The 17,263-nt window shown below is 38.2% G+C and overlaps 1 protein-coding gene across 1 annotated transcript in view; it reads right to left on the bottom strand.

Annotated features, from left to right (window-relative positions):
- Positions 1-24: 24 nt before the first annotated feature.
- RBL2 (RB transcriptional corepressor like 2) overlaps positions 25-17,263 on the bottom strand; it is a 41,583-nt gene continuing 24,344 nt past the window's right edge. Inside the window, exons 10-22 of the mRNA XM_036748371.1 lie at positions 16,223-16,332; positions 15,432-15,535; positions 13,468-13,605; positions 12,460-12,624; positions 11,725-11,836; positions 9,571-9,843; positions 9,147-9,421; positions 8,866-9,042; positions 8,708-8,779; positions 7,932-8,034; positions 7,044-7,249; positions 4,817-4,981; positions 25-1,677 (exon numbers count right to left, since the gene is read on the bottom strand). Of these exons, the coding sequence (XP_036604266.1) occupies positions 1,507-1,677; positions 4,817-4,981; positions 7,044-7,249; positions 7,932-8,034; positions 8,708-8,779; positions 8,866-9,042; positions 9,147-9,421; positions 9,571-9,843; positions 11,725-11,836; positions 12,460-12,624; positions 13,468-13,605; positions 15,432-15,535; positions 16,223-16,332 (2,071 nt within the window). The 3' untranslated portion in view covers positions 25-1,506. The remainder of the gene's footprint in view (positions 1,678-4,816; positions 4,982-7,043; positions 7,250-7,931; positions 8,035-8,707; positions 8,780-8,865; positions 9,043-9,146; positions 9,422-9,570; positions 9,844-11,724; positions 11,837-12,459; positions 12,625-13,467; positions 13,606-15,431; positions 15,536-16,222; positions 16,333-17,263) is intronic.

Below are 17,263 nucleotides of genomic sequence, written 5' to 3'. Positions count from 1 at the left end.
CCCAACAGAACTAGGAATCCAGAGATCAATTTATAAATGCTTTTATTGAAAAATACACTTGTAATATTTTCATACAAAATTACAGTAGCAATAGGTAAGCATCTTGACAATTTTATAAATACTTTTACAGACACTATTCCATTTGAACAGTGTTAAAATTCCATATTTCAGACCAGTATGAAGTTACTCAGTAACTTGTTTTATACTAATTCAATTTACAACTGAATTATATCTTCCTAATAGATTATTTAACTTTGAAACTGAACAGGAATGATTAATAAAGGTATATCATTCAATTGCTGTTAGCATTTAATATTCCTTAATTTGTGTAAGCGCTAAAAGTTTGAACTAGTGAAAATCTAAATTCTGAACTCGATCCAGTTTTTTTCACCCGAAGGTGTCAGATATAGTGGCAGCATATCCAAAGCTATTTAGAAATTTCAAATTAATAGCTGCAAGTTTTTTTGGGATAGCCACCTCCAAAGGCAAGAGATCATAATTTTTCTGATTAACCTCATCAGTCAACTTGATTTTGGACATTTTAAACTAATTTCTGAGATCAAGCAAAATTAGAACTCCCCTACCTGAAAAAAGGAATTCAAGCATCCACAACTGGCAAACTTAACAGTTTTAAAACACTGCTTTTTTTTTTAAAAAATAAATACAAAAGGTCAGATTAAAAAGAATTTTTAATGTTTATCCTAGAGAAAGTCCTGTACTTAACGTTCACATTGTAGAAAGTGCCATTGCAAGTATACAGCAAAAAATAACTCATCTGGGTTATAAAATCATGCTTTTTACAGCCCTAAAGTGCCACATCTTATACAGGTTCACTTTCACACATTGCACAGATACATAAAATAATCACTGCAAAGTGCCCAAGAATTTTTAAAAGCCCACCACATACAGAGTTCTTAAGGGAATAGGAGACACAGTAAATAATCCTCGATAGTTTATCAATAGTATTTTTCCTTTCTGTCAATTTTCCCTTAGGGTTGCATAAATCCTCTATTCATGCAACAGTTCACTCTTAAAACTTTCAACTATGTACATGTTTGGGGTGATTCAGAATAGGGAGGAATGAATTTGAAATATAGCTTCTCTGATACAGTAGCTACTTATTAAAATTACTATTAAAAACGCTCCTAAGAAGAATGTTCTTTAGATAGGAACGAGTTTACATAAAGGCTTCTCTGGAAATCTCTTACAAAGAATGAAAATATGGAAGCTTAAGCAGCCTTTCTCTGGGGACTGTGGCTGTGTAGACTTGAGGAAATAACATTAAAAAGCTTCTTGGGTATGGCAGCTGGACTGAGCACATACTCTACAAGCAAAGTGTGACAGATCTACAGTCTGCTGGGAAAGGAATCTCTCAGTTCCTTAAACAAGACTTGATGGTTTGGCTGGACTAGGTTAAGGGAGAGAGCCCCATACTTTGGCATATTTTAAATGCTGCTGCTGCTGCAGTAATTTTTGAGAAGACAGCTTCAATACAAGGGACTAACCTTAATGGGTCCCTCTGTCATTAGCTACATCTTGTAGGCGTCGTAGTAAGGCAGTATGATTTTCTGGGCAAATCCTTTTAGCTGGTGATTCACTTCCATCTTCTAAAAGAATGCCTCTCTTCTTGGTTGGAGTTTCCCCAGTTCTTATCATACTATTGATCTCTTTCAGCCTCTACGTCAACAAAGTAGGTAAGATAAGTAATGTGCTAATAATACCATAGCTCTGTAAATTCAGATTATTCCTGGTAACAAAGACATTTACTCAAAGGTCCAGTTAAAATCAGGAAACCCTCCCCACAAACTTAACCCTACACAAATAGTAAACAAACGTAGTTGGGTAGAAGGGAGGATAGGGAGGACACCATCCAAGCCTACTAATTAAGATATTTTGGCTTTTAATCTACCTTTGAGTAGATTTCCATGGGAGAAAGAATTGTGAAAGTGATTTAGAAGACTTTGGAATTGTGAAGGCCATTCACAGAATTTGGTGGCAAGGAGCAACCTGGAAGGATTTAAAAAATTGGAAAAGGACTCCAGCTGAAGGGCAAAGAAACTGGGTGGGGTTATCAAGCTGTAAAGCACAATGAGAACTCCATAATTTGCCATAGTAGTTAAACAGAATCTATTAGCAAGAACAACAAAAATTTAAGGAACTCATTCCCATCAAGTAGAGAGAAGAGGGTAAAATTTTCAGCAATGTACCTACTAATTTTTATTTCTGTCTCAGTCAAATGATTTGTATCTGTATTCAAAAGTTCAGGTTGGTCTCCCTCCTAGAAGTGAAGGTGGTAGACAGTGAGGTGGTCAAGGACCTCCTCCTCTGGGTCAAGGAGAATGAAATGTTCCTGAATAAAATAAACAGAGGGCTCCAGTGTGTAATTAAAGAATCTGAAAAGAATCCTGACCAATAGGCTGTCACAGGGGAGGAAGATCACTTGAACACCTAGACCTAGGAAAAAGAAGACTCTTCCTCAAAAGGCAGATGAAGAAGCAGCTGTTTGTCCTTCAAGGAATGATAATATGGAGCCACATGCTGTCAGGAGAAGGACTCAGAGTGGGAGGAAGAAGACAAGTAGTAGCAGTTGGTATGGTGACTCCTTGCTGAGAAAGCTTAAGTAGCTAATTGTCAACCTGATAACACTATAAAAGTATGTGCTGTTTGCCCAAGGCACATTGGCAAGATGTGATAGATTTCTAGGACTTAAAAAATCAGATGACTACCACCCCACCTCTAGTTGTACAGGGTGCTCAAATGGTAGTACCAGATAGTCTAGAAAGTATAATTAAATATGCTAAATACTTGAGCATGAAACTGAAGACCATGGGGACATAGGTGGTATTGTCCATCACTACTACCCACAAAAGGCAAGAGACTGAGAAGAGGCAGATCTGGAAAGTGCATAACACTAGGCACTCTGGTTTGAGAACAAGATGTAAATTCCTGAAACAGGAATGACAGATGCTTGCTTGGAAGAGGACTGACTATACCTAATAAAGGTTGCTAAGAATATATTTGCCTCATGACTTGAAAATCTAATCAAAAGGGTATTTAACTGAAAGGGAAGGGTGAGGCAAACAACTGCCACTGTATACCCACCAATATATAGGATGGGAGTAGCCACAATGTAGGAAGAATGGCAGTAGACATACCCAGAAGTTCATGAGACAAAAATTCAAGAAAAGGTGCCAGTTAAAAACAAAGCACTAGTTTTAGCTATCTATAAAAAGTACACAAAATACAGATAAGGAGCAACATGAACTACAGATTCTAATATAAAGAGGCAAATTTGGCCTTATATGTATCTGAGATTTGGCATGTTGCGACCCTTGACTAAGATGATTCTGAAAGGATATGGCTTAATCAAAAGGAACAGAATGGAGGAGGGGAGGTGAAGTGTTAAGAAAAATCTCATGAACAAGTCTAGGAATCAGAGGAAATTGTGTGACTGTAAATGGAGATAGGTATAAGTAGTATTGTCATAAGAGGATGCTTCATTCTGCCTTTGTAGAAAGATGCAGCAACTTAGGAGTTTGGGAAGCCCAGCACAAGAGTGATGGGGATTTCAATTTTCCAGAGAGTTGAGCAGTTAATAATTTGGCAAAGAAGTTCAATTTCAACTTGTAAAGTGGTCTCTGGTGAAGTGTCCCAGGGATCTGTACTTGGCCCTGTGTTGTTTAATAGTTTTTTCAATGATTTAGATAAAGTTATAGCTAGTATGCTTATTACAGCTGGAAAGGCTGGCTAGACTACAACACTAAATCAGAAGGAACATTGTAAAGTCTAAGCGATCAGTGTAATAGCTTACACTTGGTTTCAAAAAAAATCTCACAAATGCCAGACAGGGAAGGCATAACTATATAGTTCATATGGAAAAGACTTGTAGATCAATGAATCACCTCTGTGATATGGCAGCCAAGAAAGCAAACTGTCTTAGGCTACAAGGTAATGTTTAGTACTAGGGAAGTGATGGTCCCACTGTGCTCTGCCCTAATCAGGCCACACTTAGAAGGCCATGTTCAGTATGAGTATTCCATTTTAAGGACATCAATAAGGCATAAAGCATCAAGAACAGGAGTCATATACCTCTTTGAAAATCTGGTGAAACATGGGCACTTCAGAATAATGTTTTTAAAAGCATAAAAGATACAAAGGAAGACAATTATACTGAAAATACAGTTCTCAAAACTTTTTTTAAAAGTTCAGAAAACATTCTTTAAAAGGAAGTCGATTAGTATGGTGAAGGGCATCCAGATCTTGGCAATACCACATCAATTGAAAGAACTGAGGATTTTTAGCCTGGAGAAAAGATTAAAGGCGAAATGGGAGAACACATCACAACTGTCTTCAAATATTTAATGGGTTGTCATGGGAAAGGCTTTGGCTTATTTTGTTTGGCTTCAAAGGACAGAACTAGGTGCAATAGAAGGAAATTGCACAAGAAGATTTGGCTTTATGTAAATTAAAGAAAAACAGGTATCCCAGGTCAAATGAACTGCCTCAGACAAAAGCTAGATGATCATTTCTCAGTACATAGTAGAAGGAATTCTTGCTCAGGTATGAGTTGGACTAGATAGCCACTTAAGTCCTTTCTATCTCTGACATTCTGTGATAATTCTTTGCTATAACCAAATTTAGAATTATTTCATTAAAGCCATCATTATCTAAGGATGTCTTTTGTCATTGGGCACCTGCTACTCTGCTTCCCCTCGTTATTAGTGATTGGTTCTAAGTGTTCAGTATGAGCCATTTAGCCTATACTTAGCCTTTGTAGCATTGGGCACACTGAATCTCAGATTTCAAAAGCTCTCACCTTTGAAGGACTACTGCTGAAATAGTAGAAAATCTTTTCCCGAGGAGAAAGCATCATTTCGTTCTTATGGGGGGAAATGTAGACAGGGTGATTCTGGGACAACTGTATTCGGCGAGGGGAGCCTGTTCTTACAAATGGGTAGGGAGAAAGTGGAGGAACATCAGTCTGTTAAATAAAAAAATTATAAAACTGTCAGTACCTGTTCTCAGATAGGCAAACAAGTACTAACATCTAAGCTAATTCCATTTCATTTTTTTAAAAGTCACATAAAGGCAACACATTATTCTGTGTGGGGAAAAGTCACATGACTACATTAGCACTCCTGTCTCATATAATGAGATGGCCTTTCTTCTGGCCAAGGCAAACCCCCTCCCTGTGCACAAGTGATCTGTGCCATTCGGTCTTCCCCAGTAGATTACTCCTCTATCATTTCCACTCTCACTTAGCTTCAATCCCTCCCTGTCTATAGACTACTTCCTTACTACCTACAAACATGCCCATGTCTCCTTAATCCTCAAAAACCCCTCACCTGATCATCCATCATGGCCAGTTATCATCCCTTCCTAGCTATCTCTCTCCCATTGTGACTTCCTTGAGAAGCCCTCTACTTCCCTTCCTCTCACTCTCTCCAGTCTGGCTTCCAAATTCATCATTCAACAGAAACTACTCTCTCCAAAGTTACTAATGTTTTAATTGTCAAATCTACTGGCCTCTTCTCAATCTGTGTCCTCCTTGGCCTTTCTATGGCCTTTCACAATACTGAGTACTCTTCTCCATGACACTCTCTAAATTTTCATGACTGTTTTCTTCCAGTTTTCTTCTTACCTGTCTGACCACTCCTTAATCTCCTTTACTGGATCCTTCACCTGGGTCACACCCATTTCCCCCTAATGCTCTGTACTAGGCCCTCTTCTCTTCACCTTCTATGCTATTTCTTTTGGAGATCTCATTAACTTGAATTCAGTGATTATCTCTTTGCTATTATTCTCATATCTATTTATCCAGCCCTAACCTCTCTGCTGACCTCACTCAGATGAGTCTCACATCTGCAACTGTCCTTTGGACATCTCAAACTGGATGTCCCATAGACATCTTAAACTGATCATATGTCTAAAACTGAACTTGTTATTTCCCTTCCCCTGGGGCCTCCCCCTCCAAACCCTCTCTTCTTTCTAACGTCCCTATTACTGTTGAGGATACTACCATCTTGCCAGTCTGGAAAACTAGGTATTATTCTCAATTCCTCACTGTCTCTCCCCAGGCCCCATCAGATGTTGCCAAATCTTGTCAATTCAATCCTTATAACTTATCTGATATATACTTCCAGTTTTAACTCTGACACTGCCGCCACCCTGATGCAGGCCCTTATCACCAAATTCTTGGATTACTGCAATAGCCTACTGGTTGCTGTTCTTGCCACAAACCTCTCCCTACTCCCAGCCAGCTGTCTAAGTGATCTTCCTGAAGTACAGGTCTTACCATGTTGCCACCCTACTCAATACCCTCCAGTGATTTCCTATCATCTTCAGGACCAAGTATCAAATCCTTTGAAATTCAAAACCCTTCATAATCTTGCTTGTCCCTCATCTCTGCAATCTTCTCATACCTTATAAGCTTCTCTTCTCCCTGTCTCTGTTCACTGCCCCCTTCCTGCCCAAGTACTCTGTGATCCAGTGACACCAGCCTCCTTGCTTTTCCTTAACAACATCCTCCACCTTCTGACTTCAGGCAGTCTCCCATGCTTGGAATGCTATCCCTCTTCATCTCTTGGCTTCCATGGTTTCCTTCAAATCCCAGTGAAAATTTCACCTTCTCTAGGAAGCCTTTCATAGACTTTTTGATTATCTCCACTTTATCCTGTATAGATGTTGTCTGCACATAGTTGTTTGCATGTTGTCTCTTCCATTAAGACTGGGAGCTCCTTAGGACCAGGGATTGTCTTTTGTCTTTTCATTTGTGTCCCTAGAACATAGCACAGTGCCTGGCACATAGTAGGTGCTTAATGTTTATTGCCTGACAAATAAGAAACATTATGGGTTGGGATGTATACCACTAACATTTCTAGAGCACTTTACTATAACTGAAACTACAGTACCATAGCAGTACTTCTGTTAAACTTGCCTGCATTACTTTTTAATAAATCCCTCTTAATTTTCCAAATTAAATGAGAAAACTCACAGAAAATAACACATTGCTGAAAATTAGTGAAGATAATAGTTAAACTTACTGCATTAGCCTGGGAGTATTTCCGGGCAAATGTTTGAATTTGCTCTACATAGATATTGTTGTAAAACTGAATGAGATCTCCCCTCTCTTCCTCTTCAATGTCACTGTTGGCACCAGTGAGACGAGTAGGAGTTGGAGGGGCGCTGTTGGGCTGTGGAACTGGCAGAGTACTACTGGACCTCATGACTGGGCTGGAGTCTCTGCTTGCTAGAAGAGATGTAATAATAAAAGGTATTACATAACATGTTGCTAAACCAATCTGGTAATCACAGGAGACTGCTATTTATACTGTATCAGAAAAGAACATTTGCGTTAAAGGGTAAGTTTGACTTATGTTTATATCCTCTGGCCCCCTAGCATGGAGGAGCATCTGTTATTCATAGTATATCATACCTGTAAACTTAAAACAACATTATAGCAAATCAATCACAGTGCCACGTACACAGTTAAGCATTCAAAATATTTTTCATTTTTTATGACTAAAGCACTTTTGATCTCCAGGTAGCAAATTGGTGAGCACCTGTGGCAAATAAATGTATAAAGTGTGTTTACTTAGCTGAGTTTTAAATGATCATTTAGAAAGTGTTGTCCTCATTTATCCTGCCCCCACAAGAGGGGTATCAGTATTTTCAGAAGCCCAGGTCCTGGGCAGATTGGATTACCTAATATTTCCAGCATCCTTTCTTGGCTACTACTTGCCATAAAACCAGTGAACAGAAAAATTCCTGTCAGACATCATCTTTGAACCTCATCCAGAACTTGGCAGGAGTATTTTTCATGTATCTAAAGAAGTATAATTAATTTTTTTTCTACTAAAACAATATTTCTGATTTTTTGGTCAAGGGAAGACATTTCTAATTTCATACTAATTCACTAAGGCGCTACTTACTTCTGTCTTTGTTCGCTTCTGTAGGGGAATTCTGGTGGCTTCTACTATCACTGCCAGCGGAGTTTCTTCTCCTCCTCCTCTTTATTAAGACACTCCTATACACCTACAGGAAGACTCAGAGACTTAAGATGAAGGCACTCCGTAACAAGTCCAGGGCCTCTTCCCACTAACCTGACCACCTCAATTTTCAAACTGACACACTGATTCATCATAATTGCTCTTGCAAAAAAGAAAATCTATTTATTTGGGTCCATCTTTGTGCCCATATGTTGGTTTTTGCCTATTTTTTCACATCTAGTGGAAAACTGACATCTTTGGTGGGGAAAAGACCATTAATAGATGTTAATTTCCTAATTCATGGTAAAGCTGAAGAGACAACCAACCAACATCTATTTAATATGGCTGTCTTCTGAAAACTCTTTTAAAAATAAAATTGCTGGGGCAGCTAGGTGGCACAGTGAGTAGAGCACTGGCCCTGGAGTCAGGAGAACCTGAGTTCAAATCCAGCCTCAGACACTTGACACACACTTACTAGTTGTGTGACCTTGGGCAAGTCAGTTAACCCCAATGGCCCTGCCTTCCCCCCTTAAAAAAAATAAATAAAATTGACACACAAAAGAGAGTCATTGTTTTACATGGAATAAAGTTCCCAGTTATTTCTTCTGAGGAATTTTTAAAATGTGTTTTAGTTATATTCTGACTTAATTGGCTGATTTTTATGTTTAATAAAAACTAAGTTTTCTACAGCCCTGAACCAAAATGACAAACATAATGACCTGGCTCCGAGCCTGCGGTTGTGTCCTATAACAACGCATTATGTTCTGGAAGGATTTGTCTTCTTTTGTGACCTGGAAAGACAGTGAAGAGGGGTTAACATCTCTGCCCAGACCCTTTTCAGTAATCAAATTCTTTTTTGCCTCACAGTGGTTAATACCTTTGCCATCACATAAATAGCACACATTAATAGCTGGTCGAGATGTCTATCCATCATAAGCTCAGGACACTGCACCACAGAGAATTCAAAGCAGGTCCAGATTTTTTTCCTTAACTCATCAGAAATATCTAGCTTAGCACAGAGATCCCGGAGACGAACACTTGCTAAATGGTAAACCTGTTGGAAAGGCAAAGCAATTTTAATTTAGTTTCTTTATAACTTATATTCCTAAAAATGCCCACATTATTACAGTGCTGGGGTAACTACAGGAGAAAGGGTACCTTTCGAAAGAAGAGGGATAAGGAGCTTGTTTTCCTGGGTCTGATGCTGGTTAAAGGTTGGTTCTGCCTCTGCTGTTGTCCAGTGGAGGAAATCTGTTGATTAGCCACCTGACTTGGGACCTGCAAGGCTGTTCCTGTCACTTGCTGAGAGCTCAAGGTCCCAGCCAGGGCTTGAGCATTGAGGGGCTGAATGGAGCCAGTCATAGCTTGAGTCTGACTGCCAACACTGACCTGGACTGGGAAGAATGTTATCCCTCCATTTTCATTGGCAATACCTACAATTTGTTACAGAGAAATAGGAAGAAAATAAAAACCTGAAAAATCTCCAGATAGGGGATTTCAATGTAAGTTTCTTTCTCACTCTAGCCCTTGGTTCTCCAACTTCACATAGACATAACTTAGCACGCACCCCCCACCATCTAACCTTGTACTGGGATTGTCACGGTTTGCCCATTGTTGGCTGTTACGGTGGCAGTTGCCATGGTGACCAATGTCTGTCCAGGGACTGGAGTGACAGACACAGACTCTGCTGTTACATTTTGCAATGGCACTGGATTGACAAGGGACTGTGGGGAAACCCGCACAGATGCCCCACTATCCACGGGACCATCGTTCTCCACAAAAAGCCGCCTCCGAGTAGTGCTGGTTGTCGGGGAACTGTATCTGTCATATAATGTGGTAGGAGATGTCGTCAGGCCTGAGGGCAAAATAACACATTTTAAAAAACCATTTCACTTCCAGAGACAGGTGAACACTGTAATGCACAAGACCAATTATAGCTAAGCTCTGAAAGGGAGATCTGATGAAAGCAAAACAATATGGAAACTGAGCCATAATTAGCAATTTTTGACTCCGGGGCAAGCAGCATGAAATGTATTCCAGACAAATTCAGTTGTAGGGGGAGTGAGCTTGCAGGGCTAACTCACCTGGGAGTGCTTGCAGGTGGTAGCTTCCTACTTTAATTCTTTTGGGAAACAACAGGCTAAACTGTTTCTATGTTGGCTATGGAAGAGATTAAACTTATTCTGCTTGGCCCCAGAGGACTGAACTAGGAACAGTGGGCGGAAAGACAACACAAATAGACAAATTGAAGTCCGATGTCAGGAAGAGCATTCGAGCCCTCCAAATGTGGAACAATGGGATGGTTTGGGAGGCAGTGGATATGTCCTCCTCCCTGGAGGCCTTGTAGATGCTCGTGACTCTGTGTCTGAGATGTTGTAGAGGGGATTCTCTGGCAGGACTAGGGTCACTACCAACTATGAAATTCTGTGATTCTGCAAGTGCTTCCAGCCCCTTCTAAATTAGTACTTCAGGGAAAACCCTCATCACCCTACTATAGTTACAGCTCAAGGTGGAAATCAGATTTTCCAGTTATCTGAATTTTTGTTTCTTTCATCCATACATATAAAGTTCCCCACAACAACAACAACAACGCCAACACTAAATTCTGTCTGAAATGAGTGTCTCCTCCTCAAACAGATTTACTGGCTCAACCCAGTTATTTCTGGCATTCTGCACAAATGTCTAAGGTTTCCAAAAATATACTTTCCCAATCTTCAATGGTTACCTGTACAGGAATTTCTTTTAGGAAATATTGTGAAAATTTAAGAAGGGGTATCAACAAGAGCTAGCTTGAGACTACTACTGATTTCTATCAATATTACATTGATAGACTAGAAAACAAGATTATTAAGTTTACAGCTGGACACAAAACTGAAAGGTCAGAAAGACAGGATCAGAATTCAATCCCTTAGGTAATATGTAATCTTAGTTCACTAGGTCAAAGTGGGATAGCAGCCTTGGGAAGAAAAAAACAAATTGACCATACTAATGATGGAAAAAGGATTGGTTATGTGTAAGTCCAGCAGAAATGTGAAGGAATCAAGTGGATAATAAGGTTTAACCATGATAGGGGATGTATGAATCCTCTCTCAAAAGATGATTACAGACAAAACAATGATTATCAACAAACACTCACTCTGTGTCTACTATGTACAGAATGCAAGAGTGAAGACCCTGTCCCTGTTTTCCAGAGATGATCTGGACTTTACATACAGGAGCACTTGATAAAAAAGTAAAATTTTTCCTAGAACCAGAGCTGGGCAAGTCACAAAAAATCATGGAATTGGACATAAAACAGACTAATGAAGATAGTAATATGGCATAACAGAAATATAGCATAACAATTATTACAATCACAACAAATTTCCCTCTAATGGCAGCCTAGGCCTTCAGATGATGCAGTTTTCCAATAATTGTGGAAATTGATGACGTAATTCATACCTAGTAAGAGGTCAGAAAGATCTCAGACTGCCTAACTCAGTGAAATAAACACACTGCATCTTCACTGTTCTATCTTTTTCTTCCGCCACAGTGATTTTTCAGTCACATACAGTAATACACATCTCCAAGGGCAGAATCCAAGTCACATGTGTGCCAGCTCACAAGTATATGTGCTTCCCGCTATGAGTGGAGCATTTTGCCTGCTTAGTTTTATTTGCTCCCCAAATCTGGCCTATGTCTACATTTGAAAGCTGTCAGAAGTCTCCATTTTGAGCTTCTGTGAGTTTGAACTTACTTCTTCCCAATCCTCCACTTTCAGCACGAACTTCATTAACTCTTCTTGGAGTCAAAGGGGAGCCAGTCACACTAATTCGATCTGCCCGTTCCAGGTTCTGAGGTGGCATAACCTAAACAAAATGATTTACATAGGATGCACAAATGCAATTATGAGAAAAAAGAAAACAAACGAGTTGATAGTTTATCTAGTTGTTGCTTTTGAGATTTAAATGCTATCTCAGCTGCCTTTTACAATTTAGGTTGTTGAATACCTAACACTTCAAATACCTGCCAGCCTTAGGTTCAGACACTGATCAATGGAAGGGAAAATCAGTAAGATGAGTTTAAGTATATCTTCCAAAGATTTTATTTCAGAATTGAACAAAAATCCTTCCAACTTTCCAGAAATTATGAATACTATATATTCATACGTAGTAGTAATGCACCTATTATATAAGCAAATAATGTTTATGGGGAAAAACATTTCCATTACAAACTTTTCTTACTTACAATACTAAAACTTAAAACTTAAATTCACACACATTAACGTTTGGAGACCTGGGTTTTAATATTTAACTCTGCCACAGGTGCATTCTCTAAACTTAAGACACTCCTAAATCCTTTTTTAAAGAGACTGTATCAATAGAATAACCAATGAGGTAGATGGAAATCTTTCTCCTTTCTAAAAAATGGGATGGTGATTTTATCATTCTATCTTTTCTGTAAAAAAGATGCCATCACAAAATTTTCAAACCTCTTCACAGGTAGGAACTTTGTTTTCATTATCTCTGATTCTATCCCAAAGTGGGGACTCTGGCTTCCAGGCCATGTGGTCTAGGATCTGTTCTTCAATATGATTGAGGTGCTTCACCACTTCTCTACAGAGGCCGTCTTCTGCTCTAATGAACACCTCTATTACCTGTCATAAAGAAACAGACTCTGCTTCATTTAGGGTGCAGAATAAATATTCCTAACATTTCAGCTATGTAATAAAATTGTGACCAAAACTTGGGTTATATCCATGCCCTGACAAAAATTTGTTGGTACAGTTAATCAAAGCCATGAAAGAAGCAACTAACAGATATATAATTTCATCCATGATTATCTGGCATCAATCACCATGTTCAAGAAAACTTTTGCCTTTTGTTCAGAAAGACAATTACATTTCTTATATTCAGTTTTCACAGAATAAAAGGGAAGGCTGCCACGACATAACAGACTGTGACTGGTTTGCTTATTTCCTTTGTCTTCTTAGTTCAACATATTTATAAAAGTTCAAATTTCTAATGTGGGTGAAGTGAATAGCTGTAATAAATACTATTTTATTTCTTTTCTGTTCCTCCAGATGGAGATCTAGAAATCATTAAGTACCTAATAAAAGGAGGAGACATGTACTGAAATATTAATATGCAACTAGATGACTTGAGGGTGACTAGGTGGTGCAGTGGATAGAGTGCCAGGCCTGAGTCAGGAAGACTCATCTCCCTGAGTTCAAATCTGGTCTCAGACATTTACCAGCTCTGTGACCCTGGGCAAGTCATTTAACCCTGTTTGCCTCAGTTTCTCATCTCTAAAATAAGCTGGAGAAGGAAATGACAAAGCACTCCAGTATTTCTGCCAGTTGTGAAGAGTCAAACACAACTGAAGTGACTAAACAACAAAAGATGACTTAACAGGAGGATAATTTAAATCGGGCTGCTTTCTTTTGAAGTCATACATGGATTAATCCCCATAAAATATAAGTGTTGAGTTTTAAAAATACCTTATAAAAATGATAAAGTGGTACATCAAAGATTTCTGCAATAAAAGGGAAATTCCCTGGAGGCTTGTAAGAGAAAGTGATGACCTCAAGACAACAGGCTAAGAGTGATCTATGGAAAGCATCCTGTTCCAGTATGCCCTGTAAAATAAAGTCAGTAAGATACAGAAACATTAGACTACTACAAAGAGACAGTATTTTCACAGTGAACTGAAAATACTGAAAGCATCAATCTCTTCCTGGCTAGTCAAAAGAATGGGAATATATTTTTTCCAAGAAAATTATGAAAGAGTCAACCTTCACTATAGCCATTTTGGAAACAAAGGTATTAGAGATACCTTATGGGCAAGGAAGGTACTTGTCTTCTAATAAAGCTATACTTCTCTAATGCTTTATTGTGATATAGTGGTTATTTTAGATAAACACTATACCCACACCAGCAGATCTTACCAAACTGAAAGGACTATAAATAAAAGTACAGTGATAAATTATTTATGTATATCTGTAATCAAAAGATTGGCTTAGTTAAGTTTAAAGGAGTTCATTACCATAAAAATTGGCCATCCCAGAAGATGACTTTTTTTTAACCACAGTGACTCTGATTAGACGACTATTGAGTCACTTTCCAACTCTCAAATTCTGTTTAATTCTGTATGTGTGACTTTCTACTAAGATAACGTCTGTCTCTAATAACAGGGAGAATACTCACATCAATGAAATCTTGGAACCCTAGACTGTATATGAACTTATATAATCAATCTCTCTAGAAGAGAAAAATATTAATCATGGTATCTGGGAATTGGAAGTTGCCCACCCCTACTTTCTTTTTAAAATTTAGAAAACAAAATGTTAATTCTTTTACTTAACAGTATAGCAACATATTAACTCATGTTCTAAAAAGTAAATATTTAGAATTAGAAATGAACTCAATTTGTTTTCTTAGGAGAGATCAGCTTAGGAAAAATTCTTACATTGCCTACTAGTTTGGTATGTTTATTTAAATGTAAATATAAAGCTTGCTACTATAATTTATTTAATATGCTACTGTATATTGAAGAGGATGCAACCATTTAGAAGGGTTCTTTTATGCTTAAAGGGCCTTCAATACTTAATTCACTACTTCTATAAGGCTTAAATGGAAGCTCACAAGTTCATTATGTATTCAAGTAAACTTAACTAAATCTCGAAGGTTTGAAATGTAATGCCCTCACCTAAAACAGTTTTAAAACTACAGCTTCCCGATGGCCATGCTGGGAAACCTTTAAACTATATCCAAAAAGATATAGACTTGTATGGAATTGAAGTTATGATGTCAAAATCTAGACAATGAGTATGTTTCATCCATTAGCTTCTCCTGCACGGACAGTTTAGGCCAATTTCTTTATAGTGATCATAGATCACATTATGTAGGGCCTTAAATATTAGGGTGATTGAGGAACAGTCAGAATAATGCCATCTACAGATATGAGCATCTACAAGAAATTTGTCCATTTGGTCCCTGAAAAGGGCATGCCCTCCGTGGCTGTAGTAAAAACAGATATCCTTGTTTTACTCCTCACTTGTTTCATTCCTCACAATGTGCTGGTCATGTAGCAAGAGTGACAGATAACATAGACACAGCCTGAATTCTGCCTTGATAGCCACAAAACATAAAAAGACCTATAGGAAGGCTTCCAGCACACTGGGGAGATCCCTTATGAAGGACTTAAGGGAGAAATGAGATAAGAATTGCACAAGATGAGAACAAAAGACAGACTGTGATGTGCAGAAAGAAGTACCCACAAGGATGAGATGAGGGGTCCACTGAATTGTGATTTGTGCGGATATTATGCTAAGGCCAATGGCTCATGTTTCCCCAGATGCTCAGTTAAATTCCCTCCATTTCTTTTTTTTTCTGTATTATCTTTCAGACAACAATGAATGTCTTAATGACCATGTTTATCTCAACCTTGGTTATTTATACTTACAGATAAATCCATGTCTCCCAGTCTTTTCTGTTCCTGATCAATGACTGATTCCAATACCTTATAGTAAAGTATTTCTGCATAGCGAAAATGTTTGCTGGCAATTTCTACAGAAAAAAAAAATTAAATTTAAAAACACCTAAATTTAAAACACCAAACCAGAAATGGTTTGGCTCCACAAAAATCAAAATCAAAACAAAACTGTAGATCTCAGATATATGTCATAACTATTTGTGTTTTAACCAATAATAAGTCTCTGAATATGCTTGTTTATATTACTCTTTTACAGTTGTAAAATGAAATTTAGTTTAATGAAGAACTCTAGACCATAGTACCATTCAGTTAAGATGACAAGATTTGTGTTTGTTAACTTGAAGTCTATTTTGGGGGTGACAAGGAAGAGGAGACTATCTTTTTATAAGACACATTATAATCTGCTTAATCACTTATAACACTACCCAAGCCTTGCATATAACATTCTAACACAAAACAGCTAGATCTAGCATCCTTATGTTAAGCGATTACTATTCTTAATTTCTTTTCCTCAAAATATTACAAAGGAATTAAGATCCAGTATGATGAGGGTTTGAAGCTGATCCATTTTGAGACAGGCCTGCCATCTGGATAACAGAGAAACCAAGCCAGCTAGAAGCAGATAGTATATTCTATCCCACAGTCTGAAGTAAATGTTACCATGTCACTAATCTCTCACCCACATTTCTGATTCATCAAAAAAGGGCCACGTTTAACTCAACTTCAAAGAACAGTGCAACATAGCTAATGCTAAACCATACCTTTAGCACAACTGCTAAAATCGCCATCTGTCTGGGAGTGCTGACAATATATTTCATACATTTCTTTCAATCTGTTAGCAATAGCTTGAGTTGGATCCCTGGTACAGGCCCTAGAAAAGAATGAACATAAGATCTAATTTAAATGTTTTGGGTAGTCACAAAGGCACAGACTGATCAAAGTTCTGTCTTTTGCTAATACACATTTAAAGTAATATGAAATATCTTGTACAAAAACTACAAAGTACCCTTATGTCATGTCTAAGTTAGAAGTAAAATCTGCAGGAAAGAGACCAAGGAGTTGTAACCTGTGTTATGGGCTAACAGAATTTGCCAATGTGACACACACCATTGATGATCAGGCTGGAGTCACAGATTTGGGGCTAAAAGGGATATTGAAAATTATCTAATTCAACTCCTTCATTTTCCAGAGGTGGGCAGAGGTTAAATGACTTTTCCACCAAGGCTAGGATCTAACCGTAGGTAGTCTAACTCTAAGTTCTAAGTTCTTTTCCACTGTATCATGCAACCTCTTGCCACACATCTTTTTTTCCTTTCCTGCTTTTCCTTCTTCAGTTTTCCTCTCCTTTTTAGCCTTCTGCCTGCCTTTGCTTTATGACCACGAATGGCACCCATGGACAGTGCTTAGTCTTTATGGTAACAATCTCATGTAATTATAACTGCTGGCAATTACTGAATAATGAACCCCCAGGGGAAATTCTTAATGAGACTCCTACAAATTGGGTTCCTATACCAACCTATACTGTAGCACCATGGAATTTCTGAGTTGGACAGGAGCTTAACTATCATTTACCTTTGTTTTACAGAAGTAGAAACTCAGACCCAGAAAGTGAAATGGCTTGTCTAAGGTGACAGAGAAAATCAGTGGCAGAGTTAGAGCTAAAATTTAGGTCTTGGGACTCCCAAGTTCTACTCCAGTTCCCATTCTTCTATCCTACACTACACTGGTCCCTGGAAAAATATACTGCACACACATGTGCACACACCCCCACACCTCCAATATGTAGTGTATGTGTGTATGCA

Source organism: Trichosurus vulpecula, chromosome 3, assembly GCF_011100635.1.
Source record: "Trichosurus vulpecula isolate mTriVul1 chromosome 3, mTriVul1.pri, whole genome shotgun sequence".
Lineage (NCBI taxonomy): Eukaryota > Metazoa > Chordata > Mammalia > Diprotodontia > Phalangeridae > Trichosurus > Trichosurus vulpecula.
Note: the sequence above shows the minus strand (reverse complement) of the source record. Positions and strands in the feature narration are given on the sequence as shown.